The sequence below is a fragment of the Eleutherodactylus coqui genome, chromosome 1 (genome assembly GCF_035609145.1).
Source record: "Eleutherodactylus coqui strain aEleCoq1 chromosome 1, aEleCoq1.hap1, whole genome shotgun sequence".
Classification (NCBI taxonomy): domain Eukaryota; kingdom Metazoa; phylum Chordata; class Amphibia; order Anura; family Eleutherodactylidae; genus Eleutherodactylus; species Eleutherodactylus coqui.
Window position 1 is genome coordinate 43,860,624 of NC_089837.1, and position 23,240 is coordinate 43,883,863.

The following is a 23,240-nucleotide window of genomic DNA, read 5'->3' on the forward strand; positions in this document are numbered from 1 at the left end:
TCACACAAAGTCCTTAGAAATCCACTTTCAGAGCAAGTAGAGAACGGGACATCCCGCATCCGACTGTATGGAAGATTCTACACAAATGTTTGTAATGTTATCCCTGCGCATAAAATTGGACGGCAAATTCTCTCGTGAAAATATGCAAACTGATGGAAAGGGAAAGTTTCATGGAGTCCTTAGTGTTTAGGGATGAAGCCGCCCTCCACCCTTCCGGCAACAAACATAATGTTAGTATCAGCGGGGAGTGGGGGGAGGCGCATCTCCCTACATGAATGTGTTTTGCGCTATAACCTATAGGAAGGTGTGCGGACCCTTCCTTTTCGATGAGGAAACAATCCTGGTGATTCCGTACCTGCACAGTACAGATATGGCTTCTGCCGCAGCTGAAATAGGAAATCCTCGGTTTCATCTTCCAACACGATGAGGTCCCCACCGCCACCCCCTCAACCCTCATTACTACAATGAAGTCGGCAGTGAGTGGCGACTACCAACCAATGGATTAGCCATGCAGGTGGTGATGATAGTGAACTTCTTCTTTGACCTCCACATTTCCCGGACCTTACGCCTTGTTATTTCTTCCTTTTTCTGGGGGAGTGTTAAAGTCTACATGCCCCCCTTGCCAACCACCATGATCTGCAGCATCACAGAAGCCATTGTATCAGTCAGTCTTGATACGTACATCAGGAAAGGTCAATCCCAGCAGCCATTAACTATAATATATAGGCCGTTGGGTTTCCACTCAGCTCCCCAGCTATTTTGAGCTGGATCTCTGGCTGAACCTCCGATTGGGGGTTCCAGCGCAAATGTGAAACCAGCCTCTCTGTTCCCCCCGTGAAAAACTTGTGTGGTAGAGTCCATGTTATATCATCACACAGAAATTATGCTGACTTTTTGAGAGAACATAAAGCCAAGTAAATCTTTGGTGGTCAGAATATGATCACATGACCACCTGAAGAGAAGGACTCAAGGAAATTTCAGATAGAAATTAATAACCTACCAAGGTAATACTAGTAGATTGATATATACCCTGGGAAAGAGTTACATGATGAATGAAAAATAAAATCACCGGAGTGGTCCTTTAAAGGAGTTTTCGAGATTAAAAAAAATTGTAGAGACAGATAAAAGTGATAAATAAAGAAAAAAAGAGCCATACTCATCTTCTTGATGGCCTCCTGGTCCGGTCCCTATGTGTCCAATCTCGGAAGCAACTACAACGGTCATGTGCTTTTCATCATTCACCAATTATTGGCCTCAGTGGACATCTGTGCACGAATGGCACGTGTCCTTGCAGTTGCCTCCAGGATTGGATTGATGAGTACAGGAGTGATGGTGGTGGACCACAAGCAGGCATGGGTAAGGGGAGTATGGCGTTTTTATTTACTTTACACCTTTATTTGTCCACTATCATTTTTTTTACATCTCAGAAATCCCTTTTAGAAAAGTTAAGAGTAGTTCAAGTGGATTGTCTAACAGACATGTGATGGTGAGGGCTAAACTACATGGAAAATAGCTTGTGACGACGCCAGTGGAAATAGTTGCTGTTCCACTGAAGAAACTGAACTTTTCAATGACTTTGAGAAGAAATTTCAGGTCTGCTGAGCGGCTTGCATTGACTTGTGCCCTCTACGACTCAAAATGGGATGCGTTGTCATCCAGGTTTTAATCCATCCAACTCATTTCAGAGAGGGAAAAGAAACATTTGTTCTGGCTACTCATAGTCACAGACTTTTACCTCTAGATTGTATGAATGGAGGTCAGGGATTTAGAGCTCTATGTACATGTCATCAGTAATAGATCAGCAGAAGATCTGTCATCCGGGACCCCACAAATAAATTGCTCAGTGGGCCAATGCACTTGTGCAGTCAGCTGATTTTTACAGGGAGCAGACAGCTCAGTTCCCACTGCAGTGTCCAGACTTGGTATTAAAGGCAAAGTTGGCATTGAAGTGAATTGGAAGTCGACCTGCAATACCAAGTTTGGCCATTGCAGTAAGAACAGCGGTGTCTGCTTCCTGCAGAAATCAGCAGAGTGCACTGGTGCACCAGCTCAGTGAACAACTGATCAGCAAGGTCTGCTGATCTATCAGTCTTCTGCTAATCTACTATTCATGACTTGTCCTGAGGATAGGCCATCAATAGTTTATAATGAGACAACCCCTTTAAATGCTCACTAAACTTTTAACAAACTTGTGCTTATGTAATAGCTATTGTGATAACTACCAAAAGTGCAAATTACTTTATTTACCTAAAATCATGCTTTTGTGTTGCTAAATTCCTCTAAAATACTGGCCATTATGGGTTTCCCTTCCTTCTAATTTGTTGTCCTTGCCTATTGTCATGTCAAATCTATCTCTAGTAGCAAAGACACCAAGACAGATAACAGAAAGTGTGTGTCTGTGGGGTTAAGGGGGAGGGAGGGGTAGCTTGCTGCTGTCTCATGCTGCCCATATATATCTATGTAGAGAACAGAGAGAGGAAGAGTAAGCTGCAGAGGAAGAGAGAAGCAGAGAGACTAAGACCCCATTTACACTAACAGATAATTGCTCAAAAGTCGCTCAAACGACAATTTGAGTGATGTTTTGAGCGATTATCTTTACATAGTCTATAGTAGCTAACTAGTTACTAAAGAGCTATGCAGGCGGAGCGGGACACTGCCGCTTTTGCTCGGCAAACAATACAGCTGTTCTGCATAAACAAACAGCTGTGTAGTTCTCTGTGATTACAGCCGGCGTCCCGCTGTGAACTACCAGTGAGACACAGGCTGTAAGAATCTTATAAGTGCTGCCGACTGTGATAACAGCCCGCACCACTGATAAGAGTTCATTGCTCAATTCAGAAAAACTAGAATTGAACGATGAACGACACGTGCACAAAAAATGCAAGATGTCTGTGCATTTAGAACCAACGATTCTCGCTCAAAAGACGGCTTTGAGCAATTTTTGAGCGAGAATCATTGGGTCTAAATGGGCCTTAAAACAGAGACTTGGCTGCTGCTAATAATAAGTGTTTTACTGTCTACAGCTACTGGAATCACAGTATTCAGTACTGCTGTATAATGTCGTTCATGGTATTCTTACTTATGGGGATGTACCATAGAGACACAGGATCTCTGTGTGTGCAGTGCATATTTAATTCCATTCCTCTCTATTTGGGTGCATTTCTTTCTTGTGGCTCAGCAAGAGAAATCAAGTAATCTTGAAGATATGATAGCTTTTAATGGCTAACAAAAATACATGATGTTAGCGCGAGTTTTCCAACCTACAAGATTCAACTTACGAATCTACAAGATTGCTGAGAACAGTCACATTTTGCTCTACTGGCGACACCGTACCAAACTTCTTTCTCTTTTCTTGTGGCTCAACCATTGGGGCGTGTATATTTTATCAATAAAGGTGTATAATAAAATAATGCGCTAATATTGCATTATTCCTCCTCTAGGTACATATTCACTTTCTGTTCGTGACAAAGATGAGTCAAGAGGAGATATAATCAAACATTATAAGATCCGGATGCTGGACAATGGCGGATATTACATCTCCCCAACCTACACATTCCCCTCACTACAGGAATTGGTCAACCATTACTCCAGTAAGTATATAGAATATTTATATTACATGGCATGCATTATGTAGGACAATTATAAGACACTTTAGTGACAAGTTATAAAAATACAAGCAAAACCTTTAAGGATAGCAAAGCAGACATCCTTCTAACCTTGTGGGGTTTTCTCGGCAGCCGTGTGGAGAGTATACTGAGAATGGTGTGTTTAAGGAAAAACATCCAATGAAAGGGGTCAAAGGAGGATGTCAAGAATCACTCTGACAAACAGGTGCTGCACAGTCAAGCAAATTGCAACCAAATATAATGTTGGTGCTCCAACTAATGTGTTCAAATGGAAAACTCACTGTTCCTTGGGATAGATGGGCTATAACAGCAGACAACCGGTTCCAGCACCAGAAAGGCGAGACTCTAGTGAGCAAAAGAGCTCAAACATTGCAGAAAACTATCTCCTGGTCTGATGAATCCAGATTACTGTTGCACCACACAGGGGCCAATATTCCTGCAGAATAATATCACCTGGTGGAATCTGTGCCATGACGAATTGCTGCAGTTCTGGAGGCCGAAGGAGGTCCAGCGCACTATTAGATGGGGGGTTGTAATAAACTGGCCATGCCGTGCAGATAAAGAAAAGCCTTAGAAACCATCAAGGGAACATCTTAAATGTGGAAAGCAGATTTGATAGGAGGCACATAGGAGACTTAGGAAGTTGCCTTTGGTCAACCTACTGTATGATCTAAGTGATCCTACTTTTAATGGAAAACAAACCAATAAGTAAAAAAACATCAGGAATTGGCTTTCATGAATTCTTATGTTACTTTTTCAGCCAAGGCAGATGGCTTGTGCCGCAAACTGGAGAAGCCATGCCCAGCATTGATCAGAAGCCAGTGGGAGACTGATGTCTGGGAGATCCCACGGGAGTCTGTTAGGCTTGTGAAGAAACTTGGAGCAGGGCAATTTGGAGAAGTCTGGATGGGTATGTATATGTTTGAGAACATAAATGGAAGAACACTATTACTCAAAAGTATGTATTTCATTTAAAACCATGCGCATTAAAGGGATATTCTGGACTTTTTAAACTGATAACCAATCCCCTGATCCGCCACTTGGAATCCCCATCCATCAGCTGATCGTCTGGCCCGCTGTCATTGATCAGAGAAGGAAGTCAGAGCACCGGCTTCACACCCATTCAAATCAATGGGAGTGACACGCTTCTCCTACGCGTCCTGCTCAGGACCATGGTCAGGACATCATCTCCTGTCCTTAGCAGGGTGTGTAGGAGCAGCGTGGCATTCCCATTGAAGGTGGTGCTCCGACTTCCTCCTCAGACCCCTGATGACAATGTCTGGCCTGTTGACAGTGCAGCGGGCCAGACGATCAGCTGATGAATGGGTGTTCTGAGCAGTGGACGCCTGTTCATCAACTACTGATAACCTATCCAGGGGTTAGGCCATCAGTTTATAAAGCCTGAAATAACTCTTTAAAGCATGCTAGGCCTAGAAATCACCGATAACAAATAACACATGAACAGAAGGCAGATAATTATGTTCCTTCTGATCCTTTCCATTTTTTGCTGGTAGGTAGCTCGGGGGTGGTGCTTAGCTAAGTAGGTGGAGCTCAATCTTCTATTGCAGATGCTATTGTGGGGTCAATTAATGGATGCACATGTCTTGAGGGAATAGTTGTAGAGGGAATCATGGAGTATGTATTGTGAATATGGGCATTATAATATTACTTGTAGTAGTCACTAATTACTTCAGAAGGGTCAGTGATCCAGGGATTTTTTCTGATTGACAGACTTGGAGTTCCTTAAATGAGGAATTAGGTTTCTTTTTCATTGAGGTTTTTTACCTTTCTCTGGTTCGAAATTGGGGGGTAATAGGTTGAACTGGATGGACATAGATCTATTTTCAGCTTAATATACTATGTTAACAATAGGGTCTTGGCAATCTATAAGATGCCAAAAGATTAATGTCGCTCCTTGGAATACAACGATGACTTGAGTCTGTCAGAATGTGAACCACTCACACAGAACGGCTCTCCATTCTGGTTTATGGAGAGGTCCTTAACACTGTACCCCCTCTATGATGTTCATATACTCTAATATGCATATGGGCAGAGGTTGTCTTCATGAAACAACCCCTCTAAGGATTGCCTATCCATCATGCTGATCTTTAGTGAAACCCTAGACTTGAGCACCAAGATAGCTTGTCCTGACGCTGGTGGATCTCGGCGTTTTCCACTTTTGTACTGACTTAGAGAAGTTGATTCATTTAATTACCCTGTAGAGCGATGGTCTCCAATCTGAGGCTCCTCAACTGGTGCAAAATGACAACTTGGTTGTCAGGGCAGCCTGGGTGTTGTAGTTTTGCTGAGAAGCAAAGATTTGGACTACTGGTATAGAAGGTGATGGATTAGCAGATCATTTGTGCTTTATATCTATCATTACTACATTTTCTTTGCTTTAATGTTTTCTTAGGTTTTTATAATAACAATGTAAAAGTGGCCATAAAGACATTGAAAGAGGGCACCATGTCACCCATGGCATTCCTACAAGAAGCAAACATGATGAAAACGCTCCGACATAGCAAGCTAGTGCAGTTATTTGCAGTGGTCACCAAAGAGCCCATATACATTGTAACAGAGTACATGAGTAACGGTAAGTGCACTGCAGTGATATACAGTATCTAAGGGTTCTTGTACACGGTACGACTTGTGGGGTGCAGATGCCCGCCTGGCTGTCCCAGCGAAGATCACTTCTGTGCTTTTACAGAATGACTCAATGAATGGAGTCGGGGATCGTTCCAGCCTCTTGCCTCCATTCACAATAAACAGGCAATCGTCCAGGAATGAACGTCGGCCTGTTTACACTGGCCAATCCATCGTTCAGCTTCCTGCATGCATAAACTGAACGCTGAATGATAATCGAACACATTTCTGTTCATTGTTCAGTCGGGGAACTTACACTGAACTGCAAGGATGCAGGAATCTGAACAATGTATCGGCCAATAGAAAATGTCCCTAAGCCCTACATAATGCTCCATAGATATGGATCAAATGGGATTGATGTCACTTGCTTATTATCTTACTTTCCCAAGACTTAAAATTTCTTGACAACCACTCTGTCCTTCCTGGTTGCTGTTGACCGAGACATGTGACTGTTGTAGCCAATCATTGGTCACAGCAGTAACCTTCTATATCCAGTGATTACCGCTGACGAGGACAGGTGACTACTGGAGCCAATCAGGAAGGACAGAGTTGTTGTGAAGCAGTTTTAAGTCAAGGGGAAAACCCCTTTAAATGGGTCCACATTATGGCATATCACTATGGATGAATGAGTGTCCAACCGCTAGGACGCTTGCTGACCTGGTGAACAGGAATGCTATATCCCTTTTAGTATTTCCTATATACGGCTACTTAGACATTTATGCCCTATCCTTTGTATACCAGATAATTGTCCTTGGTGGTGAAACCCCTTTGAGGGAAGGTTCCCACTTTTTTACAATGTTATATGCATAATAGAGGCTGACCACGTGGCTGATATCAGGCCCACAACTGGTTGGTTCCATTTTCTTTGCTCTTGGGTAGTAAGAACCTGTGCAGTACTTCTCTCCCTAGAGGAACTGCATTGTAGCAAATAAGGGTGTATGGAATTGGAATAAGGGTTTCGGAAAAGGGATGTAGGGGTCATGGAAGAGGGATGTAGGGGGAAGCAAACACCAGGCCTTCCGTATTAAGTGGCAACATCTGGAACTATAATGATCGGATCATTTTGATTCTTGTATTGAGGTCCTTCTTTATCCATTACAGTTTGCGTATAGTATACACTACCATTGAAAAGTTTTAGAAGACCTCAAATTTTTCTGTTATTTTTGACATTATTTGTTGGACTTGAACTGCGTTAAAGTGAACTGGTTCAAAGGTTTAAAAAAAAGTTTAAAAATATTATGAAGTTTATACCTGAAATGTAACAATAGTCTGAATTTATGATTTCAGTGAAAGGGTTTTTCAGAGAACACATTAGCACAGAAGCCAAATGATGGTTTGAAACTGGATGCAAACTATTCCTACAGGTGTCTCAGTTTTGTAGATTACTTTCAAGCCCTCTGATTCTATATAAACAGTGTTAGAACAGACTGCATTACAACTTACTGTAAAGGCCCTTTTATACACAACAATAATCGTTGCCTGTAAACGTGTGCCCGTCTTGCACTTACCGTGTACTTTTCATCCATCGCTGAGTTCAGCTCCGCTTAAAATCCGTTGTCCCTGATAAGAGGAACTGCACACACTAAGTTGTCTGTGGACAGCACTGCTAACATTCTTTCAGCTGCTGTCCCACTGGACAACAATAGTGATGTATTTAGAGAACAGACCACCTGCTGTTCTCTAAATACATGCAAATGAAGCTAGTTAGCTACTAATGGGCTGATTAGCCCATTAGTAGCTAAAGCAAAATGATCGCTGAAAACTGTCAGTTTCTGATGAATTTTGAGTGATCATCTGTGTGTGTAAGTATACCTTAAGGCAGGATTGGGACTATTTTGCTCTTCAGGACAGAGCACATTGCTATCATAATGGCAAGAAAAAGGCAATTAACCAAAAAAGACCAACAATTATAACCCTTAGAAGTGTAGGTCTGTCCTACAGAGAAATTCTCAGTAAGAAAACCACTGCTAAAACTGCAAAATAAAAAACTCCCCTGAGCCAAGCAGCACCTCCAGTGAACTACTGAACAGTGGACGAAGGTCTTATGGACTTATGACTCAAAACGTTACATATTTTGCTAGATCACGCAGGATTTTGTACACCGTTGAGTAGGTAAAAGAATGGTTCCTGAACATGTGATACCAACTGTCAAATATGAAAGAGGAAGCATGATGATCAGGAGCTCTTATGCTGGGTCCAGAGTTGTTAACTTGCAGAGGGTGACTGGCACACTGGACAAAAAGGGCTATCACAGCATTTTGATATGCCCTGTAATACCCTCTGGTGTGCTCCTAGTTGGTCAGGGGGTCATATTACATTAAGACAATGATCCAAAGCATACTTCTAGGTTATATTAGAACTACTTAAGAAAACAAGAAGCAGCTGGTAGACTTCAAAGAATGGCATGACCTGCACAAGTCTCCAGACTTAAACCTCATTGAGCTTATTTGGGATAAACTGGACAGAAGGGTGAAAGTGAAGCAGCCTACAAGTGCAGCACATTTGTGGGAACTTCTGCAACAATGTTCGAAATACATTTCTGAACAATATCTGAATTCAATTGTAGAAAGAATGCCTTGACTGTGAAGTCAAAAATCTAGATTTAATTTGGTGAAACAAAGTTAATATATTATTTTTTATTCATCCTAAAGTGTTTATTTGTCCTATGCTTTCCTTTCAAAGTACATTTGAGACCTTGAACTCTGTAAATGTCAAAAAAACAGGAAACATTGACGTATTCTAAAACTTTTGACCGATAGTGTATTTTTATCAATAAATAAATATAACATATTCTGTTCATTTCCATTAACTTTATCCTTTAGGAAGTTTACTGGATTTTTTGATGACGGATGAAGGAGCAAAGCTGCGCTTCCCGAAACTAGTAGACATGGCGGCACAGGTACATGACAAGACATCATCTATGACTGTATTATTTATGTGTCTGTAAGGTGTCAGAAATCACCATCCATCTGATGTCTATATCTGCCATACACTATAGAATTGTGCTGAAATGGACAATTGTGACTGGCTTAGACAACTATGAAAATATTATGCGGTACCTGAGGTATGGACAGGAACATAGTTCTAGAATAGAGCTGGAGTCAGAGAAGGTGGAACACTTTCACAACATAGATCAGGCCAAGGATCAGGACAGGCAACAGTCAAATAATAAGCCAAGGTCAGGAATGGAGAGGACAGGAAAACTGAGCGGTTCAGGCACAGATCAATTAGCAGGAGATCAGACAGAAGCATTCTTGCACCTTCACATAGTATGGAGACTGATCGCTGAGTCACCTGCAGATGGGTGGAGCAGCCCTAAATAGCCCAGGACCTATCAGAATTGGTTGTAGACTGGAAGGCTGGGTGCTTGCTCTGGCCCTTTTGAGCTGAACTGGGCACATGCACCCTGGGGGATCCAAGAAACTGACAGGAGATGTGATGTTATCTACAAAGAACAACAGCAGGAGGAGGCAGGGGATGCCTCTGGCCATGACCAGTGGCCATAAAAGTGTATAAATCAGTAGTACATGCGAATACATAAAACCTTGCACTGCATCTTATCAGTGGAAAATAGCATCTTCTTTAGCGTTTTCCATCCTGTAGTTTTTCTTTACCTGCCTGCGGGCTGTCTAGAGATGATCAGAAACATCCTCAGACACCAGAAAAATCCAGTGATAGTCATACAATACATAGTACACAGGGTGGAGGGGAGAGGAGGGGGATGCGGCTGCAGTTTCTCTCACTGAGAATTCATACTGTGAGAGGGGAGGAGGAGCAGCAGAAGTGAAGAGTTTTTTATTGGCTCAGGGCGAGCACCCACTGGCGTTTTTTTACCTGCGTTTTGCGTTTTTCCTGCACAGGCATAGAGATAACATGTGTTCCTGTCCACTGGCGTTTTTTTTGCGTTGCGTTTGCGTTTTTAACATAGGAACTGTCAGTTGCATATGTGTCCTTATTTTTCTCCTAATGCACCCATGAAAAAGCCGCGAAAAACGCCGCGAAAAACGCGCGGAAAAAACGCGGGAAACGCGGCGAAAACGCTGCGTTTTTTCCCCGCGGAAAACGCAAACGCCAGTGGGTGCTCGCCCTCAGAGCGCTCTAATATATGTATCGATATTAAAAAAAAGGCAGAGTTCAGACCCCACTGTTGATAGAACACATTGTTCAAGGAGCTAACAAGTGTCATGCCACCTGTCAACTGAGAAATTTTTGTGCGGGAGGATGACGCTCAAGTGCAGCCTAACTGATTTTTTGGGATGCACAGCTTTATTTCATATGGAAATCTTCAAGTGGAAACAACTTAAGACATAAGATACAATGGCCCCAATGCATCTCCTTCAAGATTAGTGTGGGTCTAAACATCAATAGTAGTGTCATAGCACCAGCAATGTCTCATCTGCCTATACCCTTTTCCTATGATGCTGCCTTAAAGAGGTTTTTCCATTAAATACATTTATACCCTATCCACAGGATGGTTGGGGGCCCGCCAGATACGAGCGCACCCAAATACCCCAGGCTTGAATGGCGCTTCATTCACTTTTATGGGACAAGCAGAGGTACATGCGCACCACCTCTCCATTCACATAGCGCACTCGGGCATGTTGTTCTCGGGATCACCGGGAAACCCAGAGGTCGGATCCCAAGCAATCCGATATTTATCTCCTATCTTGTGGATAGGGGATAAGTGTCTTTAATGGGAAAAACCCTTTAAAGACGTGGCCTAGTTTGGTACTTAAGGACACAACAATTGGGGATTTTCAACTCCACTTTTCAGAAGCCATAACTTTTCTTTTTCATGAGGGCTTGTTTGTTGTGTGAGGAGCTTTAGTCTTTATTGGTACTATTTTGGCCTACATATGACTAGTTTGATCAGTTTTATTGCATTTTTGGAAAGGAGAAATGAACAAACGAAAAACAGTTTTGCTCTTTTTTATTGCTTTTGTGATAGCGTTTGCCATACAGGATAAAAAAGTGCCCTATTTATTGTACAGGATGTTATGGACGTGGCAATATTAAATGTATGTTTTTTTAGTATCTCACAGTGGGAGAGAGAATTTAGATTCTGGTGAAGTTCACTCTGAAGTTCAGTTCAGTACATTATATGGAACATTACATAGCACCACTGAAAAACGCAACTCGCCCCGCAAAAAACAAGCCCTCATACAGCGACGACGATGGATAAATAAGAGTTATAATTTCTTTTAACCCCTTCCCGCCCCAAGACGTAAGGGTACGTCATGGCAGGCTGGTACTTCCCGCAAAATGACGTACCCTTACGTCACCGGGATAGCGCGAGATCATGACTGATCTCGCGCTATCCCACAGTGGGAGCCGGCTGTCAGTGATAGCCGGGCTCCCGCTGCAACAGCAAGGGGGCATCGGAGATGCGCCCCCGCTGTTAACCCCTTTCCTGCCGTGATCTAAGTAGATCGCAACAGGGAAAGAGTTCACAGAGGGAGCACCCTCCCTCTGTGTCTCCAGCTGGCTCTTGCGATGTTATCGCGAGAGCCCGGCCTGTCGCCATGGCAACAGGACGCCAGACACTGGCGTCCTGTAGTGCCAATGCCTATGATCGCTGTAACATCCGTTAAACTTATCTCAGCGATCATAAGTTCTGTGCTGCAAGTCCCTCAGAGGGACTCAAATAGTGTAAAAAAAAGAAAAATGTTAAAAAAAACCTTTTTGTGCTTTTTCTAATATTAGCATAAAAAAAGGTAAAAAAAAATTAAAATGGCACATATTTGGTATTGACGCGTCCGTAACGACGTGTACAAAAAGTTGAACATGCTTTTTATTTTGTACGGTAAAAAGCTTTTAAAAAAAGCTAAAAAACAGAGGCAAAATGCTAATTTTTAGCATTTTGCCTCCCAAAAAATGCAATAAAAGTGATCAAAAAAGCCGTACATTCCCCAACATGGTACCAATAAAAACTACAGCTCGTCTCGCAAAAAATTAGCCCTTTTAGAATGCCGTACATAGAAGAATAAAAAAGTTACAGGACTTTGAATGCAGCTATAGAAAAAAAAAAGATTTTGAAAAAAAAGGGTTTTTATTGCAAAAAAGTGGAAAAACCTAAAGAATATATAAGAATTTTGGTATCGTTGTAACCGTACCGACCCGCAGAAAAAATGTATTGTGTCATTTATGCTGCATGATTAACGCTCTAATAAAAAACACAAAAAATCTATAGCAGAATTGATGCGTTTTCTCTCCCTGTTATCATAAAAAAAATAATAAAAGTTTTACGATATAGTCTATGTACCCAAAAGTGGCACTGATAAAAACTACAGCTCGCCACGCAAAAAAAAAAGCCCTTATACAGCCGTGTCGACGGAAAAATAAAAAAGTTAGGGCTTTTGAAAAATGGAGATGAAAATCCGCCAAAAATCGTTGCGTCCTTAGGCCCAAAATGTCATTAAGGGGTTAAACGGGAGAGGAAAAACCAAAAATGGTTAAAAAAAAAAGGGCCGCGTTCTTAAGGGGTTAAACAGCAGTTTTTCTTTGCTTCCGATCATATTTTGACAGATTTTATCATCTTCTCAAAAACACAACTGGCTTCTGACGAAACTTTGGCAGTAGAAACGCCTTGAGACATTTTTTTTCTTTGGGCTGAAAAGTCCAAATGTCATAATTGAAATCAGCATAGAGAGACTTGCTGAAAGCCTGTCCTGCTAGAAGTGCAGCTAACGTCCAGAGCCGAGCGCGAATGTGGGTTACTCCTGCCATCGTTCAGGGCTGCCATATTGTGGGGAACTACCAAAGCAACCCGTGTCATACTGAGTGTAGTGGGATATCAGTATTGCTGGTCTTTAGTCTGAGGGACATTTTTGTGTGAGCTATTTGAGCTCTCAGCAAATGTAATATAATTATTGAAGGATCGCCACCATCTATGTCTATCACTTTCTGTATGTAGAGGAGGAAAAGGAAAAAACGCCCAATCTCAGTTTGGGGGAGGGGGGGGGGGGGGGAATCAGTGTTAAGGCAGCAGAAATGCAGTCCTAATCGCTCGTTCAACACCTGAAGGTTGTGGGTTCAATCCCTGCCTGGTTCAGGTAGCCGACTCAAGGTTGACTCAGCCTTCCATCCTTCTGAGGTCGGTGCAATAAGTCCCAACTTGGTGTGTGTGTGTGGGGGGGGGGGGGCGGTAATAAATGAATTACCTGAAAGAACTGTGGAATAAGTTGGCGCTATACAAATAACAAGATTTATTTATTTATTTAACTAGACCTTCTATATCTGCTAAGTCAAACAAAATCTGCTGCCCATTTTCTCAACTTGACATTTTCTGAAGGTCGACTCTCCTGCTGAGGTTTTTGTGTTATTTTTGGGTCTGTCGCCCTAAAGACACTAAACTCTACATGGTCAGCGCCGACCTATTTGCTGATGAACAGCTTTTCCCTTGGCATTATTAGCCCATTATTTTATAGGTTTGTGAGATAAAAGTTACGTTTGAAATTTATGTTATTTAATTCATTTTTTTGCCCAAAAAATAATATTTTTGACTGTTAGGTTTTTTTTTTGCCTTTTTTCATGTCCCTGTAGACCTCTTGAACCTGCGACCTTATGGTTGCTCAGATAATATATTACAATAGATGCAATGCCAGACCCAAAGGACAGTGGCTTCCAGTTGCCAAGGCAAACCATCGCAGCTCCCTGATTGGATGTCGGGCTGATGAAATCACAGATGGATCTCACACACTCTTAGTCCCTTACATGCTGCGATCAACACTGTAAGGCGTTAACAGCGAGGATCGGCGTTCTCTCTAATCCCCGCTGTTAGTTACAGCCTGCTCTTGCTCCGGATGCCCATCCACATGCAGTACATATACAGCATTTCACTGGAATCCCTTAGAAAAGAATTGGGGATCGCACGTGTATTTCACCCGTTCCTGCTGATGTGTTTGTGTGCAAATATACTGCGCAGAGTACACAGTGTACACAGGTTTCCCGCATCTTCACTGCGTATTTGCGCCGGCCCATTCACTTCAATGGCGAGTAATATGCACCAGATTAGCACACGCCTCGTATTTTCTCACGCGATCGATTTTCTCTGACTCCGGATTTGATACATTCTATGGTATAATGAACTAATATAACGTTATAATAAAAGCAGTAGTGTTTCCTCCGGTTATAATTAGACGGTCCGGGTATAATTTTAGCTCGCGGTCACATCTCGATCAGCAGCAGGAAGACGACACTCGGGTTATTTTCCATCGCAGAATGTGAAAATTAAAATCTAAGCTTTTTACAGAAACTTCTCAAAGATACCAAAAACCACAAGTGGGTGTGAAGCCAGATGGAGATCTGCTGTTCCCTGAAGCCTCTGATGGAGATAGCGGCTCGTTAGCAGATGTCATTAGTATGAGGTGCAGGGTAGTTGTTGCTCGTGGACCCCGTGGGACCTCCTGTCCATCTCGGGCCAGCGAGCACACGACTACAGAAGTCACAAACATGTCAAAAAGTCTCGTCTAAAACTGTTTTTGTTATGCAGGAAAACCTCCTGCGTGATAACTGTGAATAACGGTCGTCCGATGCCGCCGCTATAACCGAACGTCTCACCAGACTCACCTGATCCTGCATTGCCTTCTTTTTAGGAAACCTACAATCCAGCGTCTTTAGAGTACGCTTTCATACATATTCATATATTTCAATACGGTTTTAGGCTTCTTGTTGATGATTGTTTAACCCCTTAAGGACCAAGCCCGTTTTTTTTTCCATTTTCGTTTTTTCTTCCCCCTTTCAAAAAAAATCGTAACTCCTTTATTGATCCATCGACGTCACTGCATGACGTTGTATTTTTCAATGGTGCTATTTATTATACCATATAATGTACTAAAAGACTTTAAAAAGATTCTAAGTGGAGTGAAATGGAAAAAAAAAAACGACATTCCGCCATCTTGCAGTGCGTCTTGTTTCTACGGCGCACATACTGCAACAAAAACAACATGATAACTTTTTTCTATGGGTCAGTGCGATTACTACGATACCAAACTTGTACAGTTTTTTTTTTTACTGTACTTCTCTTTTTTTTTTTTCAAAGACATTACATATTTTTCAATTATTTTCTGCTGCATCTTCTGCGCGCAATAACTTTTTTATTTTTCCGGCACTGTACTTGAGCAAGGGCTCATTTTTTGCGGGATGTCCTGTAGTTTACGTTAATACCAATTCAGAATAGATCTAACTTTTTGATTGCTTTTTATTGCGTTTTTTTCTGGGAGACAGGGTGACTGAACAAGTGCATTTTTGGCGTTCTTTATTTTTTTTGCGGACGACGTTCACCATGCGGGGTAAATAATGTGCTACTTTGACAGATCAAACTTTTGCGGACACGGCGATACCAAATATGTATTTGTATTTTATTATTTAGATTTAAACTTTTATGACTTTTTTTTTTACAATAAATAAAACTTTATTGATCTGATTTACACTTTTTTCTTAAGCCTCCACGGCGGACGCATATTTACATCTTCAGCCACACTTATGCCAGAAACACCAATCAGGTTGCTGGAATTGTGAATCAGCCAACCGAAACAACCAATCAGGTTGCTGGAATTGTGAAAACAACCAATCAGGTTGCTGGAAGCCAACCCAAACAACCAATCAGATTGTGTTTGTGGCATAAGTGTGGCTGAAGATGTTAATATGCCTAGGGGACTACAACATGCGATGCTTTGATCTCTCTTGCAGTATGATGTAATGCTATAGCATTACGTCATACTGCTTTTCACAGGCAGTCTATCAAGCCACCCCACGAGGATGGCTTGATAGACAGTCTGCTAAGGCAGCCCTGGGGGCTTTCAGAAGGCCCCCGGCTGCCATGACACCTGCACGGCTCCCCAGATCTCACCGCGGGGGCCGTACGGGACCCCCAAACATCGTTCGGGGGCTTTAAATGCTGCTGACAGAATTGGCAGCAACATTTAAAGGGTTAATAGCCGCGATCGGCTGCACTGCACTGTATGAAGAGAGGTCGCCCTGCGACCTCTCTTTATACATACCCCAACGCTCCAGGACATACCCTTACATCCTTGGTCATAAAGGGGTTAAAGGGACTATAGCACCAATTCTTTTTAATGACTACCAGATAGAGAAACATAGTAACATCGCATGCTAGGCCAAAAAAAAGACATCTGTCCATCCAGTTCAGCCTATTAACCCCCAATGTTGATCCAGAGGAAGGCAAAAAAAAAAACAATGAGGCAGAAACCAATTTTCTCTATTTAAGGGGAAAAAATTCCCGACTCCAATCTGGCAATCAGATTAATCCAGAAGTTATTAATGATCATAACATAATATTGTTTTGCTCAAGAAAGACATCCAGGCCCCTCTTGTACGATTTAAGTGAGTTCTCCATCACCACGTCCTCTGGCAGAGAGTTCCACAGTCTCACTACACTGTGTATACATGACTATGGGAGGCAGACCTCTTTTCTGAGCTACATTTAAAAGCATTTAGAGTATTGACAGCAGCTTCATGGGCCATTTACACAATGGACAGGAGGGGACCACTGACTTATATGAGAGACTGTTCTAGACATGCTCTGTGACCTGTGTGGGGGTCATTGCGCATGAAATGGGGTAGATAATCACAGCGTATACGTATTGTGAATGGTGGACTCTGCGTTATTTACATATGGGGCGTAACTATAGGGGATGCGGTTGCACCCGGGCTCAGGAGCCTTAAGGCCTCTCTTCTCCTTATAGGGAGCCTAGTAGTATAAAGCATTATAGTTGGGGCCCTGTTACAGAATTTGCATTGGGTCCCCGAATCTTCAAGTTTCACCTCTGGTGTTACCTCTCAGTGTAATCCTGCCTGTGATGTTAGTGAAATGATGGCTGCGGAGCTTCCTACAGATCAGGAACTCTCAGTCTGTTAGTCTCTGTAGGCAATACAAAAAATGAAGGATTTCAGGATTTTTTTTAAATAGCTCTCAGCTGTCATTTAATAGCTGAGAGCTGCCTCTGATTGGTCCCTGCGCTCAGCCAATCAGAGGCAGCACTCACTCACCCATTCATGAATGGGTGAGTGAGAGCTGCCTCTGATTGGCTGAGGGCTGTGACCAATCAGAGGCAGCCCATTCAGCAGGCGGAGATTCTAAATCCCCGCCTGCTGAATAATACAGAGAGCAGTTCAGGAGAACTGCCATCCGGACGCGGCTGAACTCCGGCTGCAGCAAAAAGGTGAGTATACATTTTTTTTTTATTTTTACACATTTGCAGGATGTTTTTCAGGGAAGGGCTTATATTTTAAGCCCTTCCCTGAAAATTCATACAGCACTTGCCGGCAGCCCGTTGCTTTCAATGGAGCCGACTGTATTGCCGGCTCCATTGAATTTAATGGGCGAACATCGTTCTTCTCTGTCACAGCTGTTACAGCTGTAGCAGAGGAGAATGATCTTTAGTATATGTTCTCAACGGGGTCGGCGCTGCTGCTGCCGGCCCCATTGAGCGCATATATAGAACACCGATTTGCGCAGAACACAGATAGGCATGTTCTGCGAATCATTGTGTCCTATAATTTATCGCACATCCGCATAAAAAACGGACATGTGACCGATCCCACTGCGATGCATTGGGTCTATATATCTGCAGATCGCAAGCGCGTCTTCAAATCGGACCAAAAAACGTCCGTGTGACCGAGGCCTAACTCTAATGAGTTCCAGAAATGTTTATTTTCCTGTTCAATTACGCAGTATTTCATGAATCTCCAAGCGTATTTTGAGCGCATTTGCACATCCCCATTGACTTGTATGGGCACTTTTAGTGCGCAAATGTGTAGCAAAATAGAGCGCGCTGTAGATTTTTTTGCGCAACCAAAATGCACAGGAAAATACACGCATGTCAACAAACGCATTGGAATCATATGAACAGCTGGTGGTAGATTTTACTGCAACGGTTTATGGGAAACATATGCAAAAATTTCTCCCGAAAGGAAGGAAACTGCCCAACCAGTGTCACCATTAGATGGCCACCCTGTAAGTCATTTTCCAATCCACCCCATTGAATTACAAGGTAATTTTTACTTAACGGTAATAATACTTCCGCTCCATAAGAGGGCGCTATAATTTAAACGTTGCATATTAAATCAGTGCTAATTCTCTCAAAGTGACAGTAACCCATTAGTCTAAAGCTACCCAAAATCCCTCACTCAGTGTCTCTCCCCATCATACACATTACTGTAACAGGGGTTCACCTTAGCTGGCGACTGAGGTTCCCCTTTCATACCAGATCACAGGACTTTTTCTCATTGTTTTATTCACTTCTAGATTTTAGCTAAAGCCAGGCTGAACTCTGTTACCTATAATCCCTAATACTTCAAGTTTCTTTATATGCTGGATAAAGGGCATTTGAACCCGAAACATTGCATTATGTGAACATCTGGGCTATCAAAATAAATGCATTCAAAAAACTACAGTGTGTGCTGTCCAAACCGTTTGTTTTTGATACCGAAAGTCTGGGGCTCTGGGACATTGCTCCACATTCGATCTGTATGAGGGAGAGTTACCAAATGAAGGTTTATACCTCGGTGGGACAAGGCACTTCGAAGTACTCATTACTTCACATCTGCATCATAGTAAGCTGTATGTATACTCGAACTCTGCACTACTGAAGGTCCCCTGCGGGAAGGGATACTCCCTCTCCCTCATGCAGTCTGCAATCTTTGGCCCCTGGACCATCGGGCCCTCTCCATGCTCTTTCATGTACGGCTCCCCACCATAGGACAGCGCACTCATGCCGCTTGTGGCGCACAACATCATCCGCTACGTTTCTGTCTCCTGGTACATTAGGCCTCCCTGCTGGGTCTCACAGTCCTCTCTGCTGTTCCTCTGCAGCTGTGGCGCAGCGACTAAAGCTTTTATACTGCGCCAAAATATTATCCTATGCTTAGGGTGGTAGAGGCTCACCCTTTACTATTCCATGTCTTCCCAGCCCTCAACACGTCGGCACTGGCATCACCAGTGGGAAGAACCCCTGAACAGCCTCTCCTGAGGCTACAGAAAAATGGCGCCAAGCACCTCTACCGCTTCCCTCCCCAACCATGGCTCTGGCCGGTGGAGAGGGAGCTTTTGGCATAGCACTACAGCACTGTCTAATGCAAGACTGCTTCCCCCAGCAGGGGTCCATGCACCTGGAAGCCAAGCTTAACTTGCAGCTTTCCTCCCACTGAGCTGGGAGCCACTCTTGTATAGGGAGGAGCACCGTTCAGCGCTACCCTGTGTATGAATAGAAGTTCTGAAAACTAGACATTCACGATCACTGAGCAAAAGATCTTTCATGAACCAGGATACATTGCCAACATTCAGCATGAAATGTTAAAATTAACCAATCAACCTTGACCATTCCAGGTGGCAGAGGGCATGGCATACATTGAGAAGAAGAATTACATCCACCGGGACCTGAGAGCTGCCAACGTTTTGGTGTCTGAAATACTGGGCTGCAAAATCGGAGATTTTGGACTGGCGAGAATCATTGATAGTGAATACATAGCCAAAGAAGGTGAGTTACCGATCATGTAAGAGAATAATATTGTTACGTGTGCTGCTGGAATCTGTAGTTCTAAGCTTCCTAGCAGCACAGCCCTCACAAGATTAATTGATTGAGCTGGCTGGGTGTGGTCCTTCCTGCTAGCCAATCCCCTGGGTCTGTGCTCACATATAAACGCAGCTCCTGGTCAGTCTGAAGCTGGTCGTGTACTGTTTGGATGTATCAGAAACATGTGTCCTGTTACCTGTTCCGTTGCAGTTCGCTGTGTGATCTGTGTCTTGCTGGTTCATGTCGCTTTGTTCGTTTAAATTCTGTCAGTTTTGTGTTAGCTTGCTGTATGACCTGCGATCTGTGTCCTATCCTGTTGCAGCGTTCTGTGTGAACTCTGTCTGGTTCTGTTGGACTCCTGATTAGTGTAGGGACTAGCGGTATAACCAGGAGCCGTGAAGTGGCCTGCTAGCTTTCACGTTTTGTACAAAATGTCAACTAATGCCTGGTATTTATATTCAGCTTCCTATCTGTTACTAGTGGTTACATTTTGGCTGCTGTATGCTGTGTATTCTGGCTCTGTGTATCCCGTTGTCCTGTCCCTCTCATGTGGCATGTGAATGTGTCCTGTTCTTGTGCGTGGCTTCTAGGATCAGCTAGGGCCCATATCCGAAGACCACTGGGCTGCCCTTATTGGGGCAATGTCCCCACTTAGGTAGGGCCAGGTCAACCTCCCAGTAGCACAGGGTCAGTTACCTGAAACCCGTGTGCATACCCAGTCCGCTTTGGTCACGATTGTGTGGGCCCCGTGCTCAGTTTGCCCACACGATTGTAACAAATATGGCCATTAAAATATTAGATTCTTTCGGTTCCTGTCAGTCTTTAATACTGGATAAAAAAGTGTCGTTCTCTGCGCTTTTCTATACAACTCTTTGGGTGTGTTCATGCGTCGCTGATTTGGTACAGATCTTGGGGAAGATCTTTCACCCTTTATTGAATTCAGATTGAAGGGGTGAAATCAGCTGTGGATCCACAGCAAATCAGCAGCATCTGAACACACCCTAAGGACTGACGAGAGGTGAAACTATGTAACACAGACCAAAGGTCTCCGTCTCACATTTTCTCGCCTTAGGTGCTGGCCAGGTTCCATTGTCCCCAAGCTGTTTTCAGTAGGGAGGATGGAAACCAGGAGAGAACCAGCAGTGGATTCACTAAACATCATGTGAAACCAGCCTTACAATTCTTGGGCATGAATATTGTCTCTCCTTTCTTACAGTTTATCCGGTATTTGGAAGGTGTGCACAACAGTTACAGAAAACATAGTTCGGATTAGGCAACTTGCTGCAACATGATCCTTCCCCCTGTACCCCCCATTACTGCTTTGAAGACCAAGCTTGACCCCGTCAGTCTTGCCTGGAATATGCTATAAAAAAACATAATCCAATCCACTGAGGTTTTTTTTTGAGATGTTCAACTGAGGGGTAGTTTATGAACTCTATGGACATCTCAATGCCAATAACCTACGGCCAGGGGCGTAACTATAGGGGAAGCAGGGGATGCGGTTGCACCCGGGCCCAGGAGCCCATAAGACCTCTCTTCTCCATATATGGAGCCCAGTACTTTGAATAAAGCATTATAGTTGGGGGCCCTGTTACAGGTTTTGCATTGGGGCCCAGGAGCTTCAAGTTACGCATCTGTCTACGGCCTTTGTCTTCCCTTCCCATTCCCATCTAGATTTCTCTTGCAATACTTTGCCAGGGACCAACAAACCTGTTATAATGACAGGTTTAAGTATGTAAAGTGATATCACATGGAACATGGCGTCAGATCTGAGGGCAGCATGTTATAGAGTAGGAGGAGCTGAGCTGATCGATATATGGTTTTGTGGGAAACTCTTCAGTAAAACTGGTAACTTATTGATCGAAATCTCATTTTGGGCTTAGGGGTCCAGTGGGCGGTCCTGATCAGTGATTGACAGTTCTCTCTCCCTATAAATACAGGGAACGTTCTCAATCACTGAGCAGTCCCGCCCACTGGACTCCTAAGTCCAAAATGAGTAGAGATTTAGATCAATTAATGATAAGTTATACTGAAGCTTTTCAAACAAATCTATCAATGTGTACAGCTCCTCCCGCTCTATAACATGCTGCTGACAGATCGGACATAATGTTCAATGTGATGGGTTCACTTTAAGCATTGAAAGCTTATCCCAGTGGGATAAAGCAACACTCTGCCCATGTTATTGCCACTTTAACCCCTTTGCGGCCCAGGATATAAATGCGTGTCCTGGCTGGGTAGCAGTTCCTGTGAATGGACATACATTTACGTTCAATGGATGGTGTGGGCTCATCTGCAGCAGGAGTCGGCTGTGGCTGACATCTGGCCTCCCGCTGCAGAAAAAAAAACACATAACAATAATAAAAAATAATTTTTAATTAAAAAGTAAAAAGAAATAAACCTTTTTTTGCGCAGTTTCCTGTTTAAATGAAGAGAAAAAAAAAACATGTTTGGTGTCGTCACATATATAACGACCTGTACAATAAATTGACCGCACTCTTGATCCTGCACAGCAAACTATAAGAAAAAAAAAGCAAAAATACAGTAAAATACAGCGATGCACGCACAAAAACAGCATTAATCATTCCTCAAAAAAACCCTACTTTCAGGCATGCACAAATACGCCTACGTTCTTGTGAAGCCAGACTAAAAGTGATAGAAAAAAAACATATGTACTCCAGGATGGCTGCAAAAAAAAACACTACAGCTCGTCACGCTAAAAAAAAAAAAACAAGCTCTCACAGGGCTCCGTCAGTGGGAAAATTCAAAAAGTTACGGGATATTAAATGCAGTGATGCAAAAAAATATATAATTTTCCAAAAAAAAAGGATTTTTATAGTGCAAAAGTGGAAAAACCTAAAAAAAAACCCATTATTTTGATATTGTCGTAATCGAACCAACTCACAAAAAAAATGTATAAATGTCATTTATGCTGCATGATTAACGCTGTAAAAAAGTCAGAATTGATGTGTTTTCTCTCACTGCCCTCCAAAAAAAATTAATAAAAGTGTTAAAATTAGAGATGAGCGAGCACGCTCGGATAAGGCAGTTACTCTAACTAGCATTGCTCTTCTAGAGTTACTGCATTCTCGTCCGAGCAGGCTTGGAGGCGCAACGGGGGTTATCAGAGAGAGAGATCTCTCTCACTCTCCCACCTGCTCCCGGCCGCACGCCCGAGCCTGCTCGTACGAAAATGCAGTAACTCTAAGGGAGCGATACTAGTTAGAGTAACTGCCTTATCCGAGCCTGCTCGCTCATCTCTAGTTAAAATACATTTTATGTACCCAAAAAATAACAATAAAAACTACAGCTCGCTATGTAAAAAACATCCCTCATACGGCCATATAAGCTGAAAAACAAAAGTTATGGCTTAGGAAATTCCCTCAAAAATTGTTGCATCCCTATGGCCAAAGTAGGACGTGTCCTTAAGAGGTTAATC

The 23,240-nt window shown here is 42.9% G+C and overlaps 1 protein-coding gene across 1 annotated transcript in view; it reads left to right on the forward strand.

Annotated features, from left to right (window-relative positions):
• LOC136620292 (tyrosine-protein kinase Blk-like) overlaps positions 1 to 23,240 on the forward strand; it is a 35,727-nt gene that overhangs the window by 10,083 nt on the left and 2,404 nt on the right. The window contains exons 6-10 of the mRNA XM_066594993.1: positions 3,441 to 3,590; positions 4,387 to 4,536; positions 6,040 to 6,219; positions 9,092 to 9,168; positions 19,618 to 19,768. Of these exons, the coding sequence (XP_066451090.1) occupies positions 3,441 to 3,590; positions 4,387 to 4,536; positions 6,040 to 6,219; positions 9,092 to 9,168; positions 19,618 to 19,768 (708 nt within the window). The remainder of the gene's footprint in view (positions 1 to 3,440; positions 3,591 to 4,386; positions 4,537 to 6,039; positions 6,220 to 9,091; positions 9,169 to 19,617; positions 19,769 to 23,240) is intronic.